Consider the following 19,382-nt stretch of genomic DNA (forward strand, 5'->3'; position numbering starts at 1 on the left):
CTCAGCCAAAAGATGTGTCCATTTTTATTGATCATACACAACCATAGAAAGAGTTAGGTCAAAATATAATGGGGGTTCATAAGTTAGTACATTTTCCCATGACAGTTTTTAGATGCATTTTCCAGTTCATGGTCCTGTGCTATTGATCATTTACAGTAATTTGACAAACACCAGAAAAATTACACAAGCTGTATTCAGTAAGGTGAAATGTTCAGAATGGTGCAGATAGCTATAGTATTAACATGATTTCACGTTTCTATACATGAATCATAACTGTGCTATACAAAGCATATCTATCTGAACGTTTTATGCTTCACCACCTTGAACCCCAGCTAAATGTAGTGTAGTTAATGGTCTATGGTGGGTTAAATTAAGGCAGATTAGTCTGGTCAGTATTTGTGAATGTGCACAATAAGGGAAGATATTGTTATCCCAGTTTATATCAAATGAATCAAGGGCTAGTAGTTATTAAATACTCTTAAAGCCATGTAACATATCCATAGTTTAAATAGCAAGTTCTCCGTTTAATTTGTCAAACCATTGTCCTTTAGCAATGGTAAATCCCGGTAGTTGTTTCATGAACCCCAATGCTTCTTTAACCATTACATAAAATCAACGTTGGTTAAAAAAAATGAAATATAGATTTTCAAATAGTTGTGGCCAAAAGTTTTGAGAATGACAATTTTCACAAAGTCTGCTGCAATTTGCATACTCCATAATGTTATGAAGAGTGATCAGATGAATGGCAATTAATTGCAAAGTCCCTCTTTGCCATGCAAATGAACTGAATCCCCAAAAAACATTGACACTGCATTTCAGCCCTACCACAAAAGGACCAGCTGACATGTCAGTGATTCTCTCATTAACACAGGTGTGAGTGTTGACGAGGACAAGGCTGGAGATCACTGTCATGCTGATAGAGTTCGAATAACAGACGAAGTTTCAAAAGGAGGGTGGTGCTTGGAATCATTGTTCTTCCTCTGTCAGCCATGGTTACCTGCAAGGAAACACGTGCCGTCATCATTGCTTTGCACAAAAAGGGCTTCACAGGAAAGGATATTGCTGCCAGTACGATTGCACCTAAATCAACCATTTATCGGATCATCAAGAACTTCAAGGAGAGCGGTTCAATTGTTGGGAAGGCTTCAGGGCGCCCAAGAAAGTCCAGCAAGCGCCAGGACCATCTCCTAAAGTTGATTCAGCTGCGGGATCGGGGCACCACCAGTACAGAGCTTGCTCAGAAATGGCAGCAGACAGGTGTGAGTGCATCTGCACACACAGTGAGGCAAAGACTTTTGGAGGATGGCCTGGTGTCAAGAAGGGCAGCAAAGAACCCACTTCTCTCCAGGAAAAACATCAGGGATAGACTGATATTCTGCAAAATGCACAGGGATTGGACTGCTGAGGACTGGGGTAAAGTCATTTTCTCTGATGAATCCCCTTTCCGATTGTTTGGGGCATCCGGAAAAAAGCTTGTCCGGAGAAGACAAGGTGAGCGCTACCATCAGTCCTGTGTCATGCCAACAGTAAAGCATCCTGAGACCATTCATGTGTGGGGTTGCTTCTCAGCCAAGGGAGTGGGCTCTCTCACAATTTTGCCTAAGAACACAGCCATGAATAAAGAATGGTACCAACACATCCTCCGAGGGCAACTTCTCCCAACCATCCAGGAACAGTTTGGTGACAAACAATGCCTTTTTCAGCATGATGGAGCACCTTGCCATAAGGCAAAAGTTATAACTAAGTGGCACGGGGAACAAAACATCAATATTTTGGGTCCATGGCCAAGAAAATCCCTAGACCTTAATCTCATTGAGAACTTGTGGTCAATCCTCAAGAGGCGGGTGGAAAAACAAAAACCCACAAATTCTGACAAACTCCAAGCATTGATTATGCAAGAATGGGCTGCCATCAGTCAGCATGTGGCCTAGAAGTTAATTGACAGCATGCCAGACGGATTGCAGAGGTCTTGAAAAAGAAGGGTCAACACTGCAAATATTGACTCTTTGCATAAACTTCATGTAATTGTCAATAAAAGCCTTTGACACTTATGAAATGCTTGTAATTATACTTCAGTATTCCATAGTAACTAGAGGTCGACCGGTTAATGAGGGCCGATTTCAAGTTTTCATAACAATCACAAATCGGTATTTTTGGACACCGATTTGGCCGATTTTTTTTACCTTTATTTAACTAGGCAAGTCAGTTAAGAACACATTCTTATTTTCAATGACGGCCTAGGAACGGTGGGTTAACTGCCTTGTTCAGGGGCAGAACGACAGATTTTTACCTTGTCAGCTCGGGGATTCAATCTTGCAACCTTATGGTTAACTAGTCCAACGCTTTAACCACCTGCTTTACATTGCACTCCACGAGGAGCCTGCCTGTTACGCGAATGCAGTAAGAAGCCAAGATAAGTTGCTAGCTAGCATTAAACTTATCTTATAAAAAAACAATCAATCAATCATAATCACTAGTTAACTACACATGGTTGATGATATTACTAGTTTATCTAGCCTGTCCTGCGTTGCATATAATCGCTTAGGTACACATTGCTCCAACCATAAACATCAATGCCTTAAAATCAATACACAAGTATATATTTTTAAACCTGCATATTTAGTTAATATTGCCTGCTAACATGAATTTCTTTTAACTAGGGAAAATGTGTCACTTCTCTTGCAAACAGAGTCAGGGTATATGCAGCAGTTTGGGCCGCCTGGCTCGTTGCGAACTGTGAAGACTATTTCTTCCTAGACAGCCGACTTCGCCAAACGGGGATGATTTAACAAAAGCGCATTTGCGAAAAAAGCACAATCGTTGCACGACTGTACCTAACCATAAACATCAATGCCTTTAATAAAATCAATACACAGAAGTATATATTTTTAAACCTGCATATTTAGCTAAAAGAAATCCAGGTTAGCAGGCAATATTAACCAGGTGAAATTGTGTCATTTTGTGTTCATTGCACGCAGAGTCAGGGTATATGCCACAGTTTGGGCCGCCTGGCTCGTTGCAAACTAATTTGCCAGAATTTTACGTAATTATGACATAACATTGAAGGTTGTGCAATGTAACAGGAATATTTAGACTTAGGGATGCCACCCGTTAGATAAAATGCGGAACAGTTCCGTATTTCACTGACAGGAAAAACGTTTTGTTTTCGAGATGATAGTTTCCGGATTCGACCATATTAATGACCTAAGGCTCGTATTTCTGTGTGTTATTATGTTATAATTAAGTCTATGATTTGATAGAGCAGTCTGACTGAGCGATGGTAGGCACCAGCAGGCTCGTAAGCATTGATTGAAACAGCACTTTCGTGCGTTTGCCAGCAGCCCTTCGCAATGCATTGCGCTGTTTATGACTTCAAGCCTATCAACTCCCAAGATTAGGCTGGTGTAACCGATGTGAAATGGCTAGCTAGTTAGCCGGGTGCACGCTAATAGCGTTTCAAACGTCACTCGCTCTGAGACTTGGAGTAGTTGTTTCCCTTGCTCTACATGGGTAACACTGCTTCGAGGGTGGCTATTGTCGATGTGTTCCTGGTTCGAGCCAGGTAGGAGCGAGGAGAGGGACGGAAGCTATACTGTTACACTGGCAATACTAAAGTGCCTATAAGACCATCCAATAGGCAAAGGTATATGAAATACAAATCGTATAGAGAGAAATAGTCCTATAATTCCTATAATAACTACAACCTAAAACTTCTTACCTGGGAATATTGAAGACTCATGTTAAAAGGAACCACCAGCTTTCATATGTTCTCATGTTCTGAGCAAGGCACTTAAACGTTATCTTTCTTACATGGCACATATTGCACTTTTACTTTCTTCTCCAACACTTTGTTTTTGCATTATTTAAACCAAATTGAACGTTTCATTATTTATTTGAGGCTAAATTGATTTTATTGATGTATTATGTTAAGTTAAAATAAGTGTTCATTCAGTATTGTTGTAATTGTCATTATTACAAATAAAAAAAGAATTAAATAGTTTTTTTTGTAATTTTTTTATAATTTATTTATTTTTATTTATTTTTTAAATCGGCATCGGCCTTTTTTTTGGGTCCTCCAATAATCAGTATTGAAAAATCATAAATCGGTCGACCTCTAATAGTAACATCTGACAAAAATATCTAAAGACACTGAGGCAGCAGACTTTGAAAATGTATGTGTCATTCTCAAAACTTTTGGCCACGACTGTACAGTGTTGTCATGAGTTGATTGTCACAGTCTATTTGTACTGGCAAAGGCGGTTTTACTCAAGTGCATTTCATTATGCGGAATATGAAGTTACATTGTATTGGTGGTTATTACTTGCATATTAATTCAGCATTACAAGAAGCATACGCGTATAAATTAGTTAAATGCCATCGCTTGGATCGCAAACGTTCGTGGAAAGGCTTCGGGTTAAAGCAAATAGTAACGGAGTTGTGAGAGAATGTCCCTAAAGAGGACAAACAGAAAATCTAAACAGATATAATGACGAGTTAACAAAAACATCCCTGTTACATAGACAACTGTAATGATTACCAGGGTTGGACTTCGGAGAGCTGGATTGACAAGTTAGGCAGCCACCTTCGAGACTGCCTTGGTTTTCTGGTTTAACAAGAAAGCTTAACGTTGAGTGTGGGTTATTGAGAGAGGGCATCTAGTAATTTATATACTATGCCCAATTCATGTGTTATCTTTCTCAAAGAACTAGAATGTGCAGAGTTGTTTCAGAAAATCATCTGGCCAACTCCTACTATATGAAATAACCCCAGAATAATTTCTGGATGTGCATAGCGTTTGAGTACAAAACTGTTTTTGGTACAGGGTTAGGCTATATTTTAGGCCTCCAACCTTTTATAAACTGCATGAGTTTCTTCACTTGGAGTTTGCTTAACTTGAAGTCCTCTGTCAGAATCTCCTCCGTAAGCTGCAGAAGTAGATTCCCGTCGATTTTCTCTGTCATGAACGAAGACACAATGTCACCGGAAATGCCGATGAATTGTAACGATTTGGACACCTCTTCGATGGAAAGTCCAGAGAGGTTGGTGGGTGGTTGCCATTGTCCTCCGGGGGCTGGTAGGGAAGGGGAGGACAGTGGCGGTAGGGGGGGATAGGAGATGGAGAATATTTCTGTCGTCGTGACCTGATTGTGTTGTTGGCTGACCAGGCACTTTAGAGTGTCCTGCGCCGTATCTTCGACAGAATCTTTACATGTCTCGTTTGATTTGGGCGTCCTCGGTGGCAAGATGGGGCACGACAGGCTTTGTTTAGTGTTACATTCGTCTATCATATTGTCTCTGTACATTTCCAGGGTGTAGCTCGACGACTTGGGGCAAAACCGATTAGTGTATGAGGCTTTGTGGGATTTCAAGGGGATGGCGCTACCGCCCTTCTGCTCTTTTCTATCAAAGTCAAAAAGGCTGGAAGTACATGGTGACTTGGGCGTGCCAGAGGGTCTTTTTCTGGGATAGCTGTAGTAACTTCGACAGGGGATGGGCAGGAACTCCTCCATGCTTTGAGAATCCCCTCCACAGAAGTAGTTGGGCCACGATAGTCTAGAAGGGCAGGAGAGTACGCCGTCGTGAGGTGGGCTCAAATGGGATGCTGTCAGGCACTCCTCGTTGCCCTTGACCCAGTTACAGGGGTAACACACGTGGTTCTGCTCATCTGCCTCAGTCACTTCATTCTCTCCTCCACTGCTGCGAGCAAAACACAAATACCAAAGTTAGTGAAAGAACTAGGTACAAATTGAGTCTAAACACTGCTAAACTATTCTGAAATAATGTCACATAGGGATAAATGTAGCCCAACACTCCAGACCATTGGGAGGGAAACAAGGGCTATTGACTAGTCAGCAATGTGTAAGGAAGTGTGTACATAAGTTTTTTTTTTTTTATATTTTTTTAATGGTCATTTCAATGTATCATCTAGGATCAGAATAAAATCTATAGACCGTGCAGGACCAAATCCTAACTTGAGTGGCGTGTGTGAAACATGCATTGAAGTCAAAAGTTATGCACAAATGATGAGGCTACACATTGGGATTTTACATGCTGTGTAGGCCTGAGGAATAATAGGAGAGAGTAGGGCTTGGAGAGCGCGTTTCCGTCTGCCGAGCCTTAGCTACAGCCGGCGTTGGGGTGGACATCATCTGCTTGGAACTTCGGGGGGGAATGGGAGGGGCGTTCAAATGACGGCATTCTACCTTCACCTGGAGAGGAAGGTGAAGGTAAATCAGAAAGCCTCAAACCATCCCAAAACAGCCAGTGAAAACAAGCAATGAACAACTGCTTGCTAATTTGAGAAATGGTTTGTTTTTAGCTGTGAGGATGTTTACACCAGTAAAGAATATTAAATTGTTACAATGTAATGTCTCAAACACTGGGCCTACATCTGATCATATGCCAATTATATCGACATCATTTTCTCAATTTGCTTGGTAGTAATACTGGAATATTAGTTGTTTAATGTAGCCATGGTGATAGAATTCATGTGTACTCACAGCTTCAGACTTTGGTGGGACTGGGGGCGGAGCTAGACAGATTTCAGAGCTGACCATTGGACCCACATGACAGGAGGAGACGGGGTATGATATGACAGCCATGGAGGTGGCGATGGTGTTGCTGGTGCCTCTTGGATCCTCGCCGCCTACACTGTGCCCTCCTCCTCCCCGACTTGATCTCAAGTTGTCCAGCCACAGCTCCTCATAGGGAACAGCCGACTGGCTCATGTCCTCCAGCAGCTCAGGGAAGAGGTACTCTGTGTCAACCGAATCAGCCAGCAAGCCCTCGGATGGCAGGAGCACCCAGTCTCCGCACAGCGTCATGCAGCCCTGCAGGTTGACCTCGCTGTTGCCGTGCAGGTTGTTGCCATAGACACACACCGAGAGCCGGTGGAATGACTGGGTAAGCTCGTCGCGGGCGTACGTGAGAGAGCTGGGCATGTGCATGTGGGAGGGGCAGCCATTGCTGCTGCTGTTGCTGCTACCACCACTACCACTACTCTTCTTGGGGCTCCTCCCATCAACGTCGTTCCAATCGGTCCTGACATCACGCACAGCACGGGAATAGTCGTCAATGTCAAACTGCTCTTGGCAGTAGGTGAACCAGCGGTGCACCATGGTGTCCAGCCACAGCTCGTTCTGAAGCAACCCTTCAGGGATGATGAACTTGGGCATGGAGGCCAAGTGGAGTGGGAAGTGGATGGGGGTGATCTTGTTACTGCGCAGCACGCAGCCCACCACCACCGTCTTGGTCTGGATGTTGACCAACTTGTAGCGGTGACTCTCGCGGATCAGGTGGACGTCATGCTGGTTGCGCGGCGGGCTGCCAGGCACGCTGACGTTGACCGGCAGCCGGGTCTTCTCCACGATGTTGCGGATGGTGTGCTCCCCCTCCTGCATCTGAAGCTCTAGGGGGCTGCAGGTGCTGAAGCGACCCTTACACTGGAAGGGCAGGCTGACACTCTCGTTGGTCCGGTGGTTCATGCAGATGAGGCAGGGCATCTTGCCACGGCTTGCGATCTTGCTGATGGAGTTCAGCTTGCCAATTTTCTTGAAGATGGTGTTGAAGCGCGACTTCTCCTTGGACGCCTTGGCGTACAGGATCTCTGCCTGGCCCATGAGGGTGAGCTCATCACCGGTGCTTAGTGTGATGTTGTACACCTCCGTGTCCTCGTTGCATTCGCCCGAAGCCATCTGTGAGACAAGGACGTGTTGGATTGTAGTCTCATAGCCTAAAGATCACATAACTATAAGGCCTAAAAACACTCCAATTGACCTCCTATGACAATGTCACCTCTGAAGATTTTGGAAATGTACATAACTTACAAGTCACTTTAAGGCCAAAATCAACTTTTGATTAACTATCAACCAATAGCAACTGACCTTCACATTGAACGTAATTTCCTCCATGACATACACCTGTTCGGGAAATGCTTTGGCCACCTCCTCCACACTGTTGAAGTACTGCACCGGCTCCTTGACATCTCTGTCCTGCTCCAGCAGCTTAAACTGACCTACAGGAAGGGGTGGAGAGAATCAGACAGGATAGCCTGGCTACATGTTACCTTTGTTTATGTTACTGGATAGGATAGGCCCTTTTAGTTTAGTCTGTGCTTCAAAAGGAAACATCTCTGAAATATTTCAGTGAACACACAACAAAGACCCTCTGGGAACATTGCTATCTGAATAACCCTGGTTCCCAGCAGTAGCCTCAGCCTGCACCAGGCCAAGCTTTCATTGCAACCTCAATGTTCCAGTGTTATGTACAGTGTTTCCGTGAATCAGTTTTACAGTCTGACTAAGTACACTTCCCATATGCTGTGAGGCGAGAGCATTGATCATATGTCAGTCTGAGGTCCCATCAGCCAGATCAGTTGGATTGGCACAGGCGCAGCAGAGAGTCAGTAATGTAAAAAGGGTATCGTCTGTGTAATCATTGATTCAAGCCTGAGAGGCTTTTAAGATTAGTGAAACGGCACTGTGCCTGTTCTAAACCCTGAGTAAACAGTACAATGTGCGTGTTTGCATGTTGCGTATTTGATTCTAGTACAGGAATTAAAATGTACTGGTTGTACAAATCAATGTATTTTTCCTTCATTAACTTCAATGGCTTTAGAAAGGCATTGAAAAGCTTGTTAACAATAAAATAAGCTTTTAGCAAAGATCTGTCTAATCAGTCCACGTGAAGTGTGATGTAAAATAGGTTGCTGAAATTATATGCTAGACTGTGGCAAGGGAGAGTCATAGTCAATGTTGTAAAAGTTGAGTGGGTTTAGTTTACTGATTAATATTACTCTAAGGCATTCAAATACATCTGAATAAACATTGCCATGTGAACCACTGACAAAGTAGTTTTAGAAATGGAACAGTGATTGACTAACCTTCATAATGTACCGGGATCTCTATTTTGGGCCCAATGACATAATGGCCTTCTTCCAGACTGTGTGCAGTGATTGTAGTCCATTGACGACAGGAATGAATCAAGAGGTAGTCATTGTCTCGTAAGCCGTCCACCAACTCACCTGGAGAAGAGAGACACTTTCATTCAAATTACACAAGTAGAAAACATCACTGTCATAAAAAAATGAGGCACAATTTTTCACAGATGGATTTGAATACAGTAATATCAATCATTTAAATGTATAACTAGTTATCAGTCCCTTGTGAATAGTATATTTTACATGATTAACGTATCACCTCATGTTTTAATGTAGACTTTAAGCATTAATCTAGACTTTTATAACTGTGGGCTAAAATGTAAAAATTATGTTTTTAAATGGCTATGTAGCTAAAGCTTTAAATAGAACTGTGTAGATATGGCTATCATCATGGCCTAAACCAAATTACATTTGCATGTGAAAAATCTCTGCATTTGCTCTATTGTTTAGCTACGTTTTTGTTGGTAGCCCACTCTTGGACTGCATTTTACAGTGAGGATATTTGTTCTGTATGCATGCCCGCTACAGAAAAGACTCTTGCAATGCATTTCAATTACAAATGTAACGTTATGTTTATTTATTTAACCAGGCAAGTCAGTTAAGAACAAATTATTATGTACAATGACGGCCTATCCCGGCTAAACCCTAACGACACTGGGCCAATTGTGCTCTGCCCTATGGGACTCCCAATCCCGGCCGGTTGTGATACAGCCTGGAATCGAACCAGGGTCAGTATGACTGAGATGCCTTAGAGATGCCTTAGACCGCTGCGCCACTCGGGAACTTGATAACAATCAAGCAATGAATCTAGTTAGCTACCATCTTTTATGCATTTCTTCTATTTTGTCAAATTTTATTAACAGGCTAGGTAAGCTTTTGCAACTTTGTTGACTAACGTTAGCTACGTTGTCAAGAATGACAGAGTAGCTAACTGTTTTTTTTTTGTTTTTTTCAGTAGCTAACTGTTAGCTAGTTAATGGTTGCTAGCAAATTTAACTAACATTAGATGGCTAGGCAACTTAGCTAGCTAACCTATATAGTTAGGTTGGAGGCTTGCTAACTTTAATTGGCTTATTGCCATTTTAAGCAGCGTATTAACTCGTTAACCCTTACTAAAAACAATAAATTGCTCAAAGTTTACCTACCACTGTCCAACTTCACAATTTGCGGCAATCTATAAACACTGACAAGTCGGTCTAGGGGTAAAGACGTCGTGCTCCATGATACATCTTTCAAATTGTTGTACAGCATTGATCCAAGGTCCATGTTAGCTTGTAAACACACGACATGCGTAGCATGAACGCACCACTTCCCGGCGTTGCTGCTAGCTTTGCATTGTTTTCAGGCATGTAACCTACACCTTCCTTTTGGTTCGGTTTTGTTTATTTTGAGGTTAGCTAGCTATTTGTTTCCTAAATTGTCGCACAGCCATGTTAGCTCCGTACTAGCTAGTATGCTAGTTGCACCTAAATTGACAGGAAATGCTGTGTATTGAAACCACAGATATCTGCACATGCCAGACGCCTACTTCTCAAACTATTCCCTTGTCTGAGTCGTCACTAGTTACCACAGCCACAAACCCCGCCTATTTCTAAAATGTTACACTGCTAACCTTATGCCTAACCCTAAACTTAAAGACAAAAAAGCATATCTTTGTTTTCATTAATTTGTACGATATAGCCGGTTTTTACTGTGGCCTGCCAGTCAGCTGTTGAATTCACCGCAAGGCCAAGCTTGAGACTCAACACAAACAAGGGAATCCATGGGAGAATATCATGAGTTAATTCAAGTCTTTATTTTACTTTGTGTCCTACTCGAACAACTATCAGGCTAACAAATATATGTTATGCATATAACATATATAAACGCATATATTGTGCTTTTAATGTTATGCATATTATTTATCCACACGAGAAAGAAACTAGTTAAATTACTTAGTGGGAACTAAATAAGATCGGTGCCTGCAGGGTGGGGGATCAAAACACCCAATTTTCTTCTTGAAAGTCCACTTTCAACCTTATATGCCTAGGCTACTCCAGCACCATTCATGCATACATTTGTAATGCTATACTTGTAGGATAATGTGACCTGTTGGTCAATGTTATTCAACCATGCTTGTTTTCTTAGAGCAGGTCACACAGACCCTGTCGTTTTCCACACTGCCCTTCTGTATCTAGAGATACAGTACTTTATTTCTATCAAGCTATGAGCATATAGGTGGCGTACTTGATCTTGTGGATAGCCTTTCTCTTGGTCCAAGTCAGAGATAAGTCTTAGCAAAGCCATATGTTGCCTCTTTGAAAGGAACATGAACAGCTTTTTCTCAGATCAATACTCTGACACGTAAAATAGATCAAGAAGACTATGGAACGCCGTTTGGGTCTTAAAGCACGTGGTCAAAACGCGATCTTTTTTATGCTACGTGTGTAAAGTAAACCGGTGCAGGCGCTAAATTAACGCGTGCACATGTTAAATTAATGTCTTCACGCGCTAAATTGATGCCTACACGCGTCAAATAAGCGCGTGCAAATGTGCTTGCAGGCGGTTCAACATGCACTAAATAAACGGCTGCAAGCGGTTCTGCACACTTCAAGTTAACACCTACACTAATTTAACGCGTTCCTTAATGTGCTAATTTTACTAGCCAATTTCCCTAGCTCCTCCTTTCTACCAGATTTCAGTTTGAAGGAACTTCCTTTTCCACTGCAAGCAGAGTTTGAACCTTTACAAGGTAACGGTTTTGTCTTTGAAATTTGTTGTTACTTAATCGTAAAGTTTATCAACTAGTTTAAAGTGGAAGGATCTGTTTATCATCACTGGCTATAAAATTCAGCTAACATTAATCTAGCACCAGGATCAGCAGTGTACTTAGCATAAGCTAAATCAGATATTTTGCTAGCTAAATTAGCTAACGTCAGTAGCCTCGAACCCCGGCCATATTATATCATATAGTTAGCCTCAAACTTTGCCCGGTCATACTGCTAGACGTAATGAACGGCACCGTCTTGTGTTTTATTAAAAGCCCTGCTGAAAAATCATATAAACTGTAACAGCCACAGAAACGCATTGGACTGTGTTAATTAATATTATCAAGGTAAATTAACTTACATACTAGCGAGATTGTTGCTTGCATGCAGGGCCAGGCATGCATAGATTAGACAACGGAGATGCTCAAAATCCTGGTAGTTCTCAATTTTTGGACTATTGTCTTTATTTAGCTTTATCATTGACTTAAGGAAGACAAGCTACCTAAATGTGACTTATCGGCTAGTACTGATAAAGCAGCAGAGAAGACCTGATTCACCAAGTATCAATTCATTTTGGTGATTCTCACCTGGTTGGCATGCTGCATGCACAAGGTATCTTCTACACTTGCATTGCTTGCTGTTTGGGGTTTTAGGCGGGGATTCTGTACAACACTTTGAGATATCAGCAGATGTAAGGGCTTTATAAATAAATTTGATTTGTATGCAACATTAAGCCCAATCAAATATCCAATGTTATTAAAACATGTATCCCAATTTACAGTCAAGCAACATTTGTCAGTTGTGTTAATGTTATGAACTACAAACAATCTATGGTTCTTGGAGTCAATGAATCGATTAGACATTTTAAAACTGCCAGTAAAGATGACAAAGTAAATTGCTCTTATGGTTCTGTTTACATTTTTTCCAGACACTTCAATCTGACTCTTGTTTGACATCAGGCAAAACGTCTTCAGCCACCGTAGGACGGAGACCCGCTGGTTGGCATTTGACTGCAGTGTCTGTGGGTGTACCAGGAAAGGACGTTAGAAGTTAGGGCCCCATGATATTGAAGCTTCTTACCGTCTCCACTGCAGCCCAGTCGATATAGATTTTAAAAAAATTAAAAAACTGGAACAATAGATTGTGCTACACTATGTACAACTCCAGTTTGCCTATTGTCCCAACAAATGTAAATTATACATCAGTGCATTTTCTTTCATAGCTCTGCTTTCACCGCCATCCTTACCCACAAACTGGTTAGCAGGCTCTGGTTGTAAATCCTGTAATAACTAATTTGATTTTTTTACATTATAAGAATGTGTATCCCAGAATGGACCCAACACTACCATGGCACACATGAGTACATGAAGGAGCTGTGGGACCTGACAAGTCTCAGCATAAGAAAAACAAAGTAGATGGTGATACTTGACCATTCTCCCATCTACTGTACATTGACATGGAGATGATCAGCAGCTTCAAGTTCCTGGGCACCCTGATATCCTTTTCTGCCCTCAGTTACTCCACTCAAAGTCTCACTTGTGCTTCCACTACCCTCAAACTTACTGCACCATGACCTATGTACCAACTACGGTGTCTTATTGCCATAACACATGTAAATGAAATGTCCATATTTACTGTAAGATTTATGGTAACATTGCACATATTGTAACATAGTCCCTTGACATACATGACTTAACTACTTTGCATAATGCTCAGTTTACCCACTAAGAAATCATACATTTAAATATTAAAGCTGCATTATGTATTACTGTGTCCAATTGATTCTGGTTGGTTGTAATGTTTTTGCTGATGGACAATCCTGTCGGAAACTTTCAAAATATCAATTATTTTGGGACACATCAATTAACATTGGCTGCAGTATTCTGAACTCACTAGGTGGTCATGCAATAAACGTTTTGGATAATTCTCCTTAAATGAATTATTGAAATCAAATTGTATTTGTCACATGCTCCAAATACAACAGGTGTAGACTTTACAGTGAAATGCTTACTTACAAGCCCTTAACCAACAATGCCGTTACAAAAAAGAAAAGTAAATAAAGAGCATCTGTAAAATAACAATAGCTGGCCTATTTACAGGGAATGTGCGGGGGCACTGGTTAGTGGAGTTAATACATACATGTAGGTAGAGATATTAAAGTGACTATGCATAGAGTAGCAGCAAATAGTCTGGGTAGCCATTTGATTAGATGTTCAGTAGTCTTATGGCTTGGGGGTAGAATCTGTTTAGAAGCCTCTTGGACCTAGACTTGGCGCTCCGGTACCGCTTGCCATGCGGTGGCTCCACTGGCAATCCCAGCCTAGGAATGCTGAAGCCCCCAAAGTGAAAAAGAAAACCTCCATGGTTAAAGGGTATGTGTTCCCCCCTGAAAAAAGGAAAGGGGGGACATTAAAGTCCATAAGTAACACTTGTTGAACACAATACTCTTAAGTGAAAGTAGTTTGGGATTTAATTGATCTATTACATTCTTAGGGGCCCATGGAAGAATAAGGCTACAAAATGCTGTCCCACAGTTGTTCAAATATTTTTTATTGAACACATACACAAGAGTGGTGTATAGGTATAAAAGACAAGTTTACAGATCTTATATAAACATAAGAGAACAGACATTAACCAAAAGACCCAGAGTTCTGGGCACAAAACAAATATTACAAAAAAAGACATACAAAACAAGGACAGGTATAAAGAAAAAGGGTCGATGTAACCCCCCCAATTATACCCCCCTTTATCCCCCCTTATTCCCCTCCCAACTGCTCGGGTGGCGGGGCCAGCACATGCTGCCCAAAGGTAGATTACCATATGACAATTGAGAGTGCGTTAAAAAGTGCAAATTCACAGCGCCGCCTGGTCCAAGTAAGAGAGGAAAGGCTGCCAGATTTGATCAAATGTTGATAATTTATTGTTCAGAATATATCTAATTCTTTCTAAGTGTACAGTGTTTGCCAATTCGCTGAGCCATAATTTGGTAGAGGGCGCTTCCCTCTTTTTCCAAAACAACAAGATGATTTTTTTTGCCGAAATGAGACTGTAAGAGATGAGTTGTTTTTGGGAGTTGGTTAATCCGTTTAGGGAATCGGACACTCCCAGGATTATCAGAAGCGGGTCTGGGTCTATTGAAGTCTCCAGAACTTCAGAGAGGACCCCAAAAATTCCACACCAATACCCATAAAAGTTAGAGCATAGGGCAAAGCAGTGGAGTAGTGTACCCTGCTCAGCCTGACATTTATCACACATAGGGGATGTACCAGGAAATATCCTATGCAGTTTGGTTTTGGAGTAGTGTAATCTGTGTAATACCTTGAATTGTATGAGACGATGTCTGGAGTTAATGGAGCAGGTGTGGATATACTCCAAGCTGTCCTCCCAGTCTGCCACCGAAATATCAGTCCCTAGTTCTTCCTCCCATTTTGCCTTAATGGCATCAGTAGACGGTGCGCTAACAGATTGAAAAGCGTCATATATACGAGATATCAGTTTGTCTGAGGTGGGGCATATTTTTATGCATCCGTCAAACATGGAAGGCTTAGCATTCCCAAATGATGGGAGGTGTTTTCTAACATAGTCTCTAATCTGTAGGTATCCGAAAAAGTTACTTCTGGGAAGATTATAGGTTTATAGGTTTCCCTCAGCGATTCAAAGGAAGCAAAGGTCCCCCTATATATAATTCCCCTATGGTACTTATCCCCAACTCTCCCCATCGCTCAAAGGTGTTATCAAGGTTAGAGGGGACAAAGGAGGGATTCCTGGCAACAGGAAGCATGAATGATATTGGTCTAAGCTCAAAGTGGACTTTAATTTGCTTCCAGATTCGGACTGTGCTTTGTATAATAGGATTGTTGCGGTAAAGTGACAAAATCACAGCACCAATAGAGAAGGGGTGGCACTCCTCTCGCTCCATACTAAGCCAGCTGGGTGTGCATCATCCAGCAAAAACGTAACAGCGTGGAGGTTGGCGGCCCAGTAGTAAAATATAAAGTTTGGGAGAGACAATCCTCCTTCCATCTTGGATTTACAGAGGTGTTTTTTTACCTATCCTGTGTGTTTTATAATCCCAGATGAAAGGATTGGTAAGAGTCCAGTTGTTTATAAAATGATTTAGGTATGAATATTGGGATGTTCTTGTATAGGTAGAGCAGTTGTGTGAGGAAGACCATTTTAATGGCATTAATTCTTCCGAGCAGAGAAATTGGGAGAGTTCTCCAAAATTGTATGTTTGCCTTAAGTTTTTGCATCAGAGAGGGGAAATTCTCTTTAAATAGTAAGGAGTATTGTTTGGTAACTACAATTCCAAGGTAGGTAAATTAACTGGAAGATGTTCTAGCCAGGTGTTTTGCAACCGTATGGGCATTAATTCACTCTTGTTCCAATTTATTCTGTATCCCGAGAAGGTACCAAACAAATTAATCACCTCCAGAATAGCTGGAATACTATCTTGGGGTTCTGTTACATAGAGGAGAATGTCATCTGCGTATAGGGAAATCTTATTTAGAGTATCTTTAGTATTATAGCCGTGTATTGCTGCATGAGATCTGATCGCTTGAGCGAGAGGTTCAATAATTAGGGCGAAGAGCATAGGCGACAGCGCACAACCCTGCCTTGTCCCTCTGTAAAGGTTAAATCGGGGCGACAATGATTGGTTAGTGAGTATTCTATCACAGGGGTTCCTATATAAAAGCTGGATCCACTTTATGAACCCATCTCCAATATTACATTTCTGTAGGACCTTGAATAGATAGGGCCACTCAACTTGGTCAAAGGCCTTTTCGGCGTCAAGAGATATAACGGCAAGGTCCACGTTAGGTAACCTCTGAGAATACATAATGTTGAATAGGCGCCTGAGATTGAAGAATGAGTTTCTGTTAGGGATAAAGCCGGTCTGGTCCGAATGGACCAATTTGCCAATTAAAGTGCTGAGCCTGTTAGCCAAAGTTTTTGCTAAAATCTTTTGGTCTGTATTAAGGAGGGATATTGGTCTGTATGACCCTACCTCTTCCGGATCCTTACCCTTCTTATGTATAACTGTAATAAACGCCTCATCCAAAGTGGATGGGAGCGCTCCATCCTCGTTGGCCAGAACCAACATTTTGTGTAGGTAGGGAGAGAGCATGTTGCTGACTGTTTTGTAGAATTCACCAGGGTATCCATCTGGGCCCGGGGTCTTGCCACTCTTTAGAGATTTTATTGTTTCTCTTATTTCTTCAAGAGATATTTCCTTATTCAGGAAGTTAGAGTCTTCCTGGTTCAGGGCAGGAAGATTACAGTCGTCCAAAAAGTTTTGCATAATTAAGGGGTTAGGATGCTGTCCCACAGTTGTGAGAGTGATTAGGTGATGTTTTACTGATGTGGGCTGTGTTACTTCAATGATCATGGTTTTGCATCTAACCTTCCACCTCCAGAAGTCAGTCCCTCCAGAAACATATAACTCCTCTCTCTATTGCTCTTTGATTAGTACCAGGTGGGGAGCGCTCTGCTTTGGAGAGAAGCTATGTCTTTGGCCAAAAGAGGTTTCTCAGCATAGATGAAAACCTCTCTGAAGAGGCTTGAGTGTCTATTCATGTAAGGCAGGAGACCTAGACACTCCAGACCCTCTGTGAATCTATAAAGTAAAAAAAAAGTCTATGAATTTGCCCTGAAGAATTTAACTAAACTTGAGATTCCTTAAATATATGGAAACTCACTACTCAAGAGCATCCCGTATCCTGCTTTCTAAGTAGAACTTTGTGGCTGACTCCACAAAGGCATCCCTCCAATGTACGAATGTATCGCACTGGACCCAACATGACCACTTCCTGTGCCTTATCAACAGTTTGTGCTAACTGGTCTTATATTGTTTATTGAACTGTGTTTTGGGACAAATTAGCAAAACAATAAACTGATTATCACTACCCTTAAAGATTGACTGCCAACAAAAATAAACCAAATCCATGTGGAAAAGTTCTCATGAACTACAACCCAACATTTTTTCAAACTTTGTGCAAATTAACAGTAACATAACATCCATCACAGTATAAAGTACTTACCTTCTCCAACTTCTCTCTCAAGTCATATTCCGCAATTTCTTTCAGTTCTGGCACAGGAGGTTGAAGGCCACACACTTGCCTGTATAGCCTCTCTGAAGAAATGTGGCTCTACACCCCCATGTACCAGACAGACAGCAATCATGCGGCCCACGTGCTTGTATACGCCATCATAGAGTGCTGTCACACAGAAGACAAACAGTAAATAAAGGACACATTACATACAACAATCTAATGTCTTATATAGTCATATATATTGCCATAAACAAATGTGTCTGTTGGTGTAAAAGTGTAACTCACCTTGAGCGTTGCAAGAAAGGCATTTTTGTCAATCAGGTCCCTCAAATATTGCAGAGGAATGGATGGCATTCATAAGCAGCCGGAGAAAATCTCTTGAGGGACCACCCTCATCAGCTGCCCCTTTTCCGTCAGCATCTCTAAAAACCATGTCTATTTTTGCCTCCGGATTAAAGCGGGCTCTCTTAAAAACTCTCATTGCACAACCATAACCCTCATCACGTTAATTTGGTTGGCATCTCATTAACTTCAGCAGTGTTGGAGGTCAACACTAAAAGAGACATTCAGAATAACAAAGCTCAGATACTTCCCACAATTCATCTGTAATAAGACATTTCATTATTTACAGGGATGACTTTCTCATTGTCATCACCAACATCAACAGAAGAGTGTGGTGAAGGTGGACGATTAGCCTCAGGGAATGGTGGAGGGGAGGCCACAGGAAGGGAGGCCACAGGAAGTGGTATAGGTGGAGGGGGGCCACAAGAAGTGGTGCAGAAGATGGGGTGCCACAGGAATAGGTGCTGCCACAAGTGTAGCCTCGTTTGTAGTAGTCTGTAAAAGGTCATTTGAAGGCTTATACATTTCAAAAACATGGAGAAAGCAATAAAGCTGTCAGACATAATGTGATTGCGTTCTGAATATGATTTACAGAAAAAAAATGTAGCCGCATGCATCACTCACTATAGAATGTAATCAATGTGTAGGTCAAGAAGACCTTTAAGGATGCATGTCGCTCTATTTTTTTAAATAATATTTTCAATATGTATTACATTCAACAAGCAGACAGTGTTGTTTTCTCCTCCATGGTCTGTCCTATCTCTGGAGGGAACGCCATATCTGGAGACAGCATTCATGAAGCAATCCATTACAGTACTGCTGCGATTGTTGCTGGAAGCACGGAGAAACACAATGAGGCGGCTGGCTGCACCCATCAATGCCACCATGTATGACTATCCTCCACCTAAATCAGAAAACACAGCACTGGTTGACACAAAAGCTGAACACATGAAATATACAAACATCACCATCCTCCTTTACCACTTAGATGCTGCATCAGGTTCCTGCAGTACATAAAGCAGCGGACCAGATATTAAATGAACATCCAAAATGTGGAACAATGTTAATGAAGCAAGTTAATGAGTCAAGAGGACAGACTCTCCTGTTGTTCACACTTAGGCCAAATACTTTGTTCCAACTGTTTTTGCCTCAGTATGTCCTCAATATAATCATGTTTGTTAATTTCATGATGCAGATATTCTATCGATCACAGAAGTAGCAGAAACACAAAACAATTATTATCCACATGATTGACATATTGGGCCATTGCTTGCTAAACTGAACTGTTAGTTGTTGATGAAC

General features: G+C 41.6%; 1 protein-coding gene and 1 long non-coding RNA gene across 5 annotated transcripts; one reads left to right on the forward strand and one right to left on the reverse strand.

Moving 5' to 3' along the window:
* Window positions 1–11: 11 nt before the first annotated feature.
* Window positions 12–10,454, reverse strand: LOC106579559 (GRB2-associated and regulator of MAPK protein 1). 4 transcript variants are annotated; one of them, XM_045702703.2, is made up of 7 exons: window positions 10,084–10,454; window positions 8,882–9,022; window positions 7,884–8,014; window positions 6,501–7,694; window positions 6,049–6,209; window positions 4,850–5,697; window positions 12–997 (listed from the first exon to the last, which is right to left on the reverse strand). In XM_045702703.2, exons 1-7 carry the CDS (start codon window positions 10,202–10,204, stop codon window positions 984–986), a joined length of 2,610 nt encoding a protein of 869 aa, XP_045558659.2. In that variant the 5' UTR covers window positions 10,205–10,454; the 3' UTR covers window positions 12–983. The 4 variants fall into 4 exon arrangements, with proteins under 4 accessions (XP_045558659.2, XP_014015061.2, XP_014015059.2 ...); XM_014159586.3 differs by having other exon boundaries at window positions 12–5,694; XM_014159584.3 differs by having other exon boundaries at window positions 12–5,697.
* A 116-nt stretch (window positions 10,455–10,570) lies between these two features.
* On the forward strand, window positions 10,571–13,450 carry LOC106579560 (uncharacterized). Its single transcript, XR_001322678.3, has 3 exons — window positions 10,571–11,669; window positions 12,175–12,297; window positions 12,614–13,450. It is a non-coding gene; the product is annotated as an uncharacterized LOC106579560 (long non-coding RNA).
* The last annotated feature ends 5,932 nt before the right edge of the window (window positions 13,451–19,382 follow it).

Source organism: Salmo salar, chromosome 19 (assembly GCF_965601325.2).
Source record: "Salmo salar chromosome 19, fSalSal1, whole genome shotgun sequence".
NCBI lineage: Eukaryota > Metazoa > Chordata > Actinopteri > Salmoniformes > Salmonidae > Salmo > Salmo salar.

What these genes read in the sequence shown, in the direction of transcription:
- LOC106579559 (XM_014159584.3), bottom strand. Translation starts at nt 10,204, where the DNA reads ATGGACCTTGGATCAATGCTGTACAACAATTTGAAAGATGTATCATGG. An exon ending in AATTGTGAAGTTGGACAGTG is followed by an intron (nt 9,023 to 10,083) that starts GTAGGTAAACTT and finishes TCTCTTCTCCAG; the next exon opens with GTGAGTTGGTGGACGGCTTA. An exon ending in TCCCACCAAAGTCTGAAGCT is followed by an intron (nt 6,210 to 6,500) that starts GTGAGTACACAT and finishes CTTCCTCTCCAG; the next exon opens with GTGAAGGTAGAATGCCGTCA.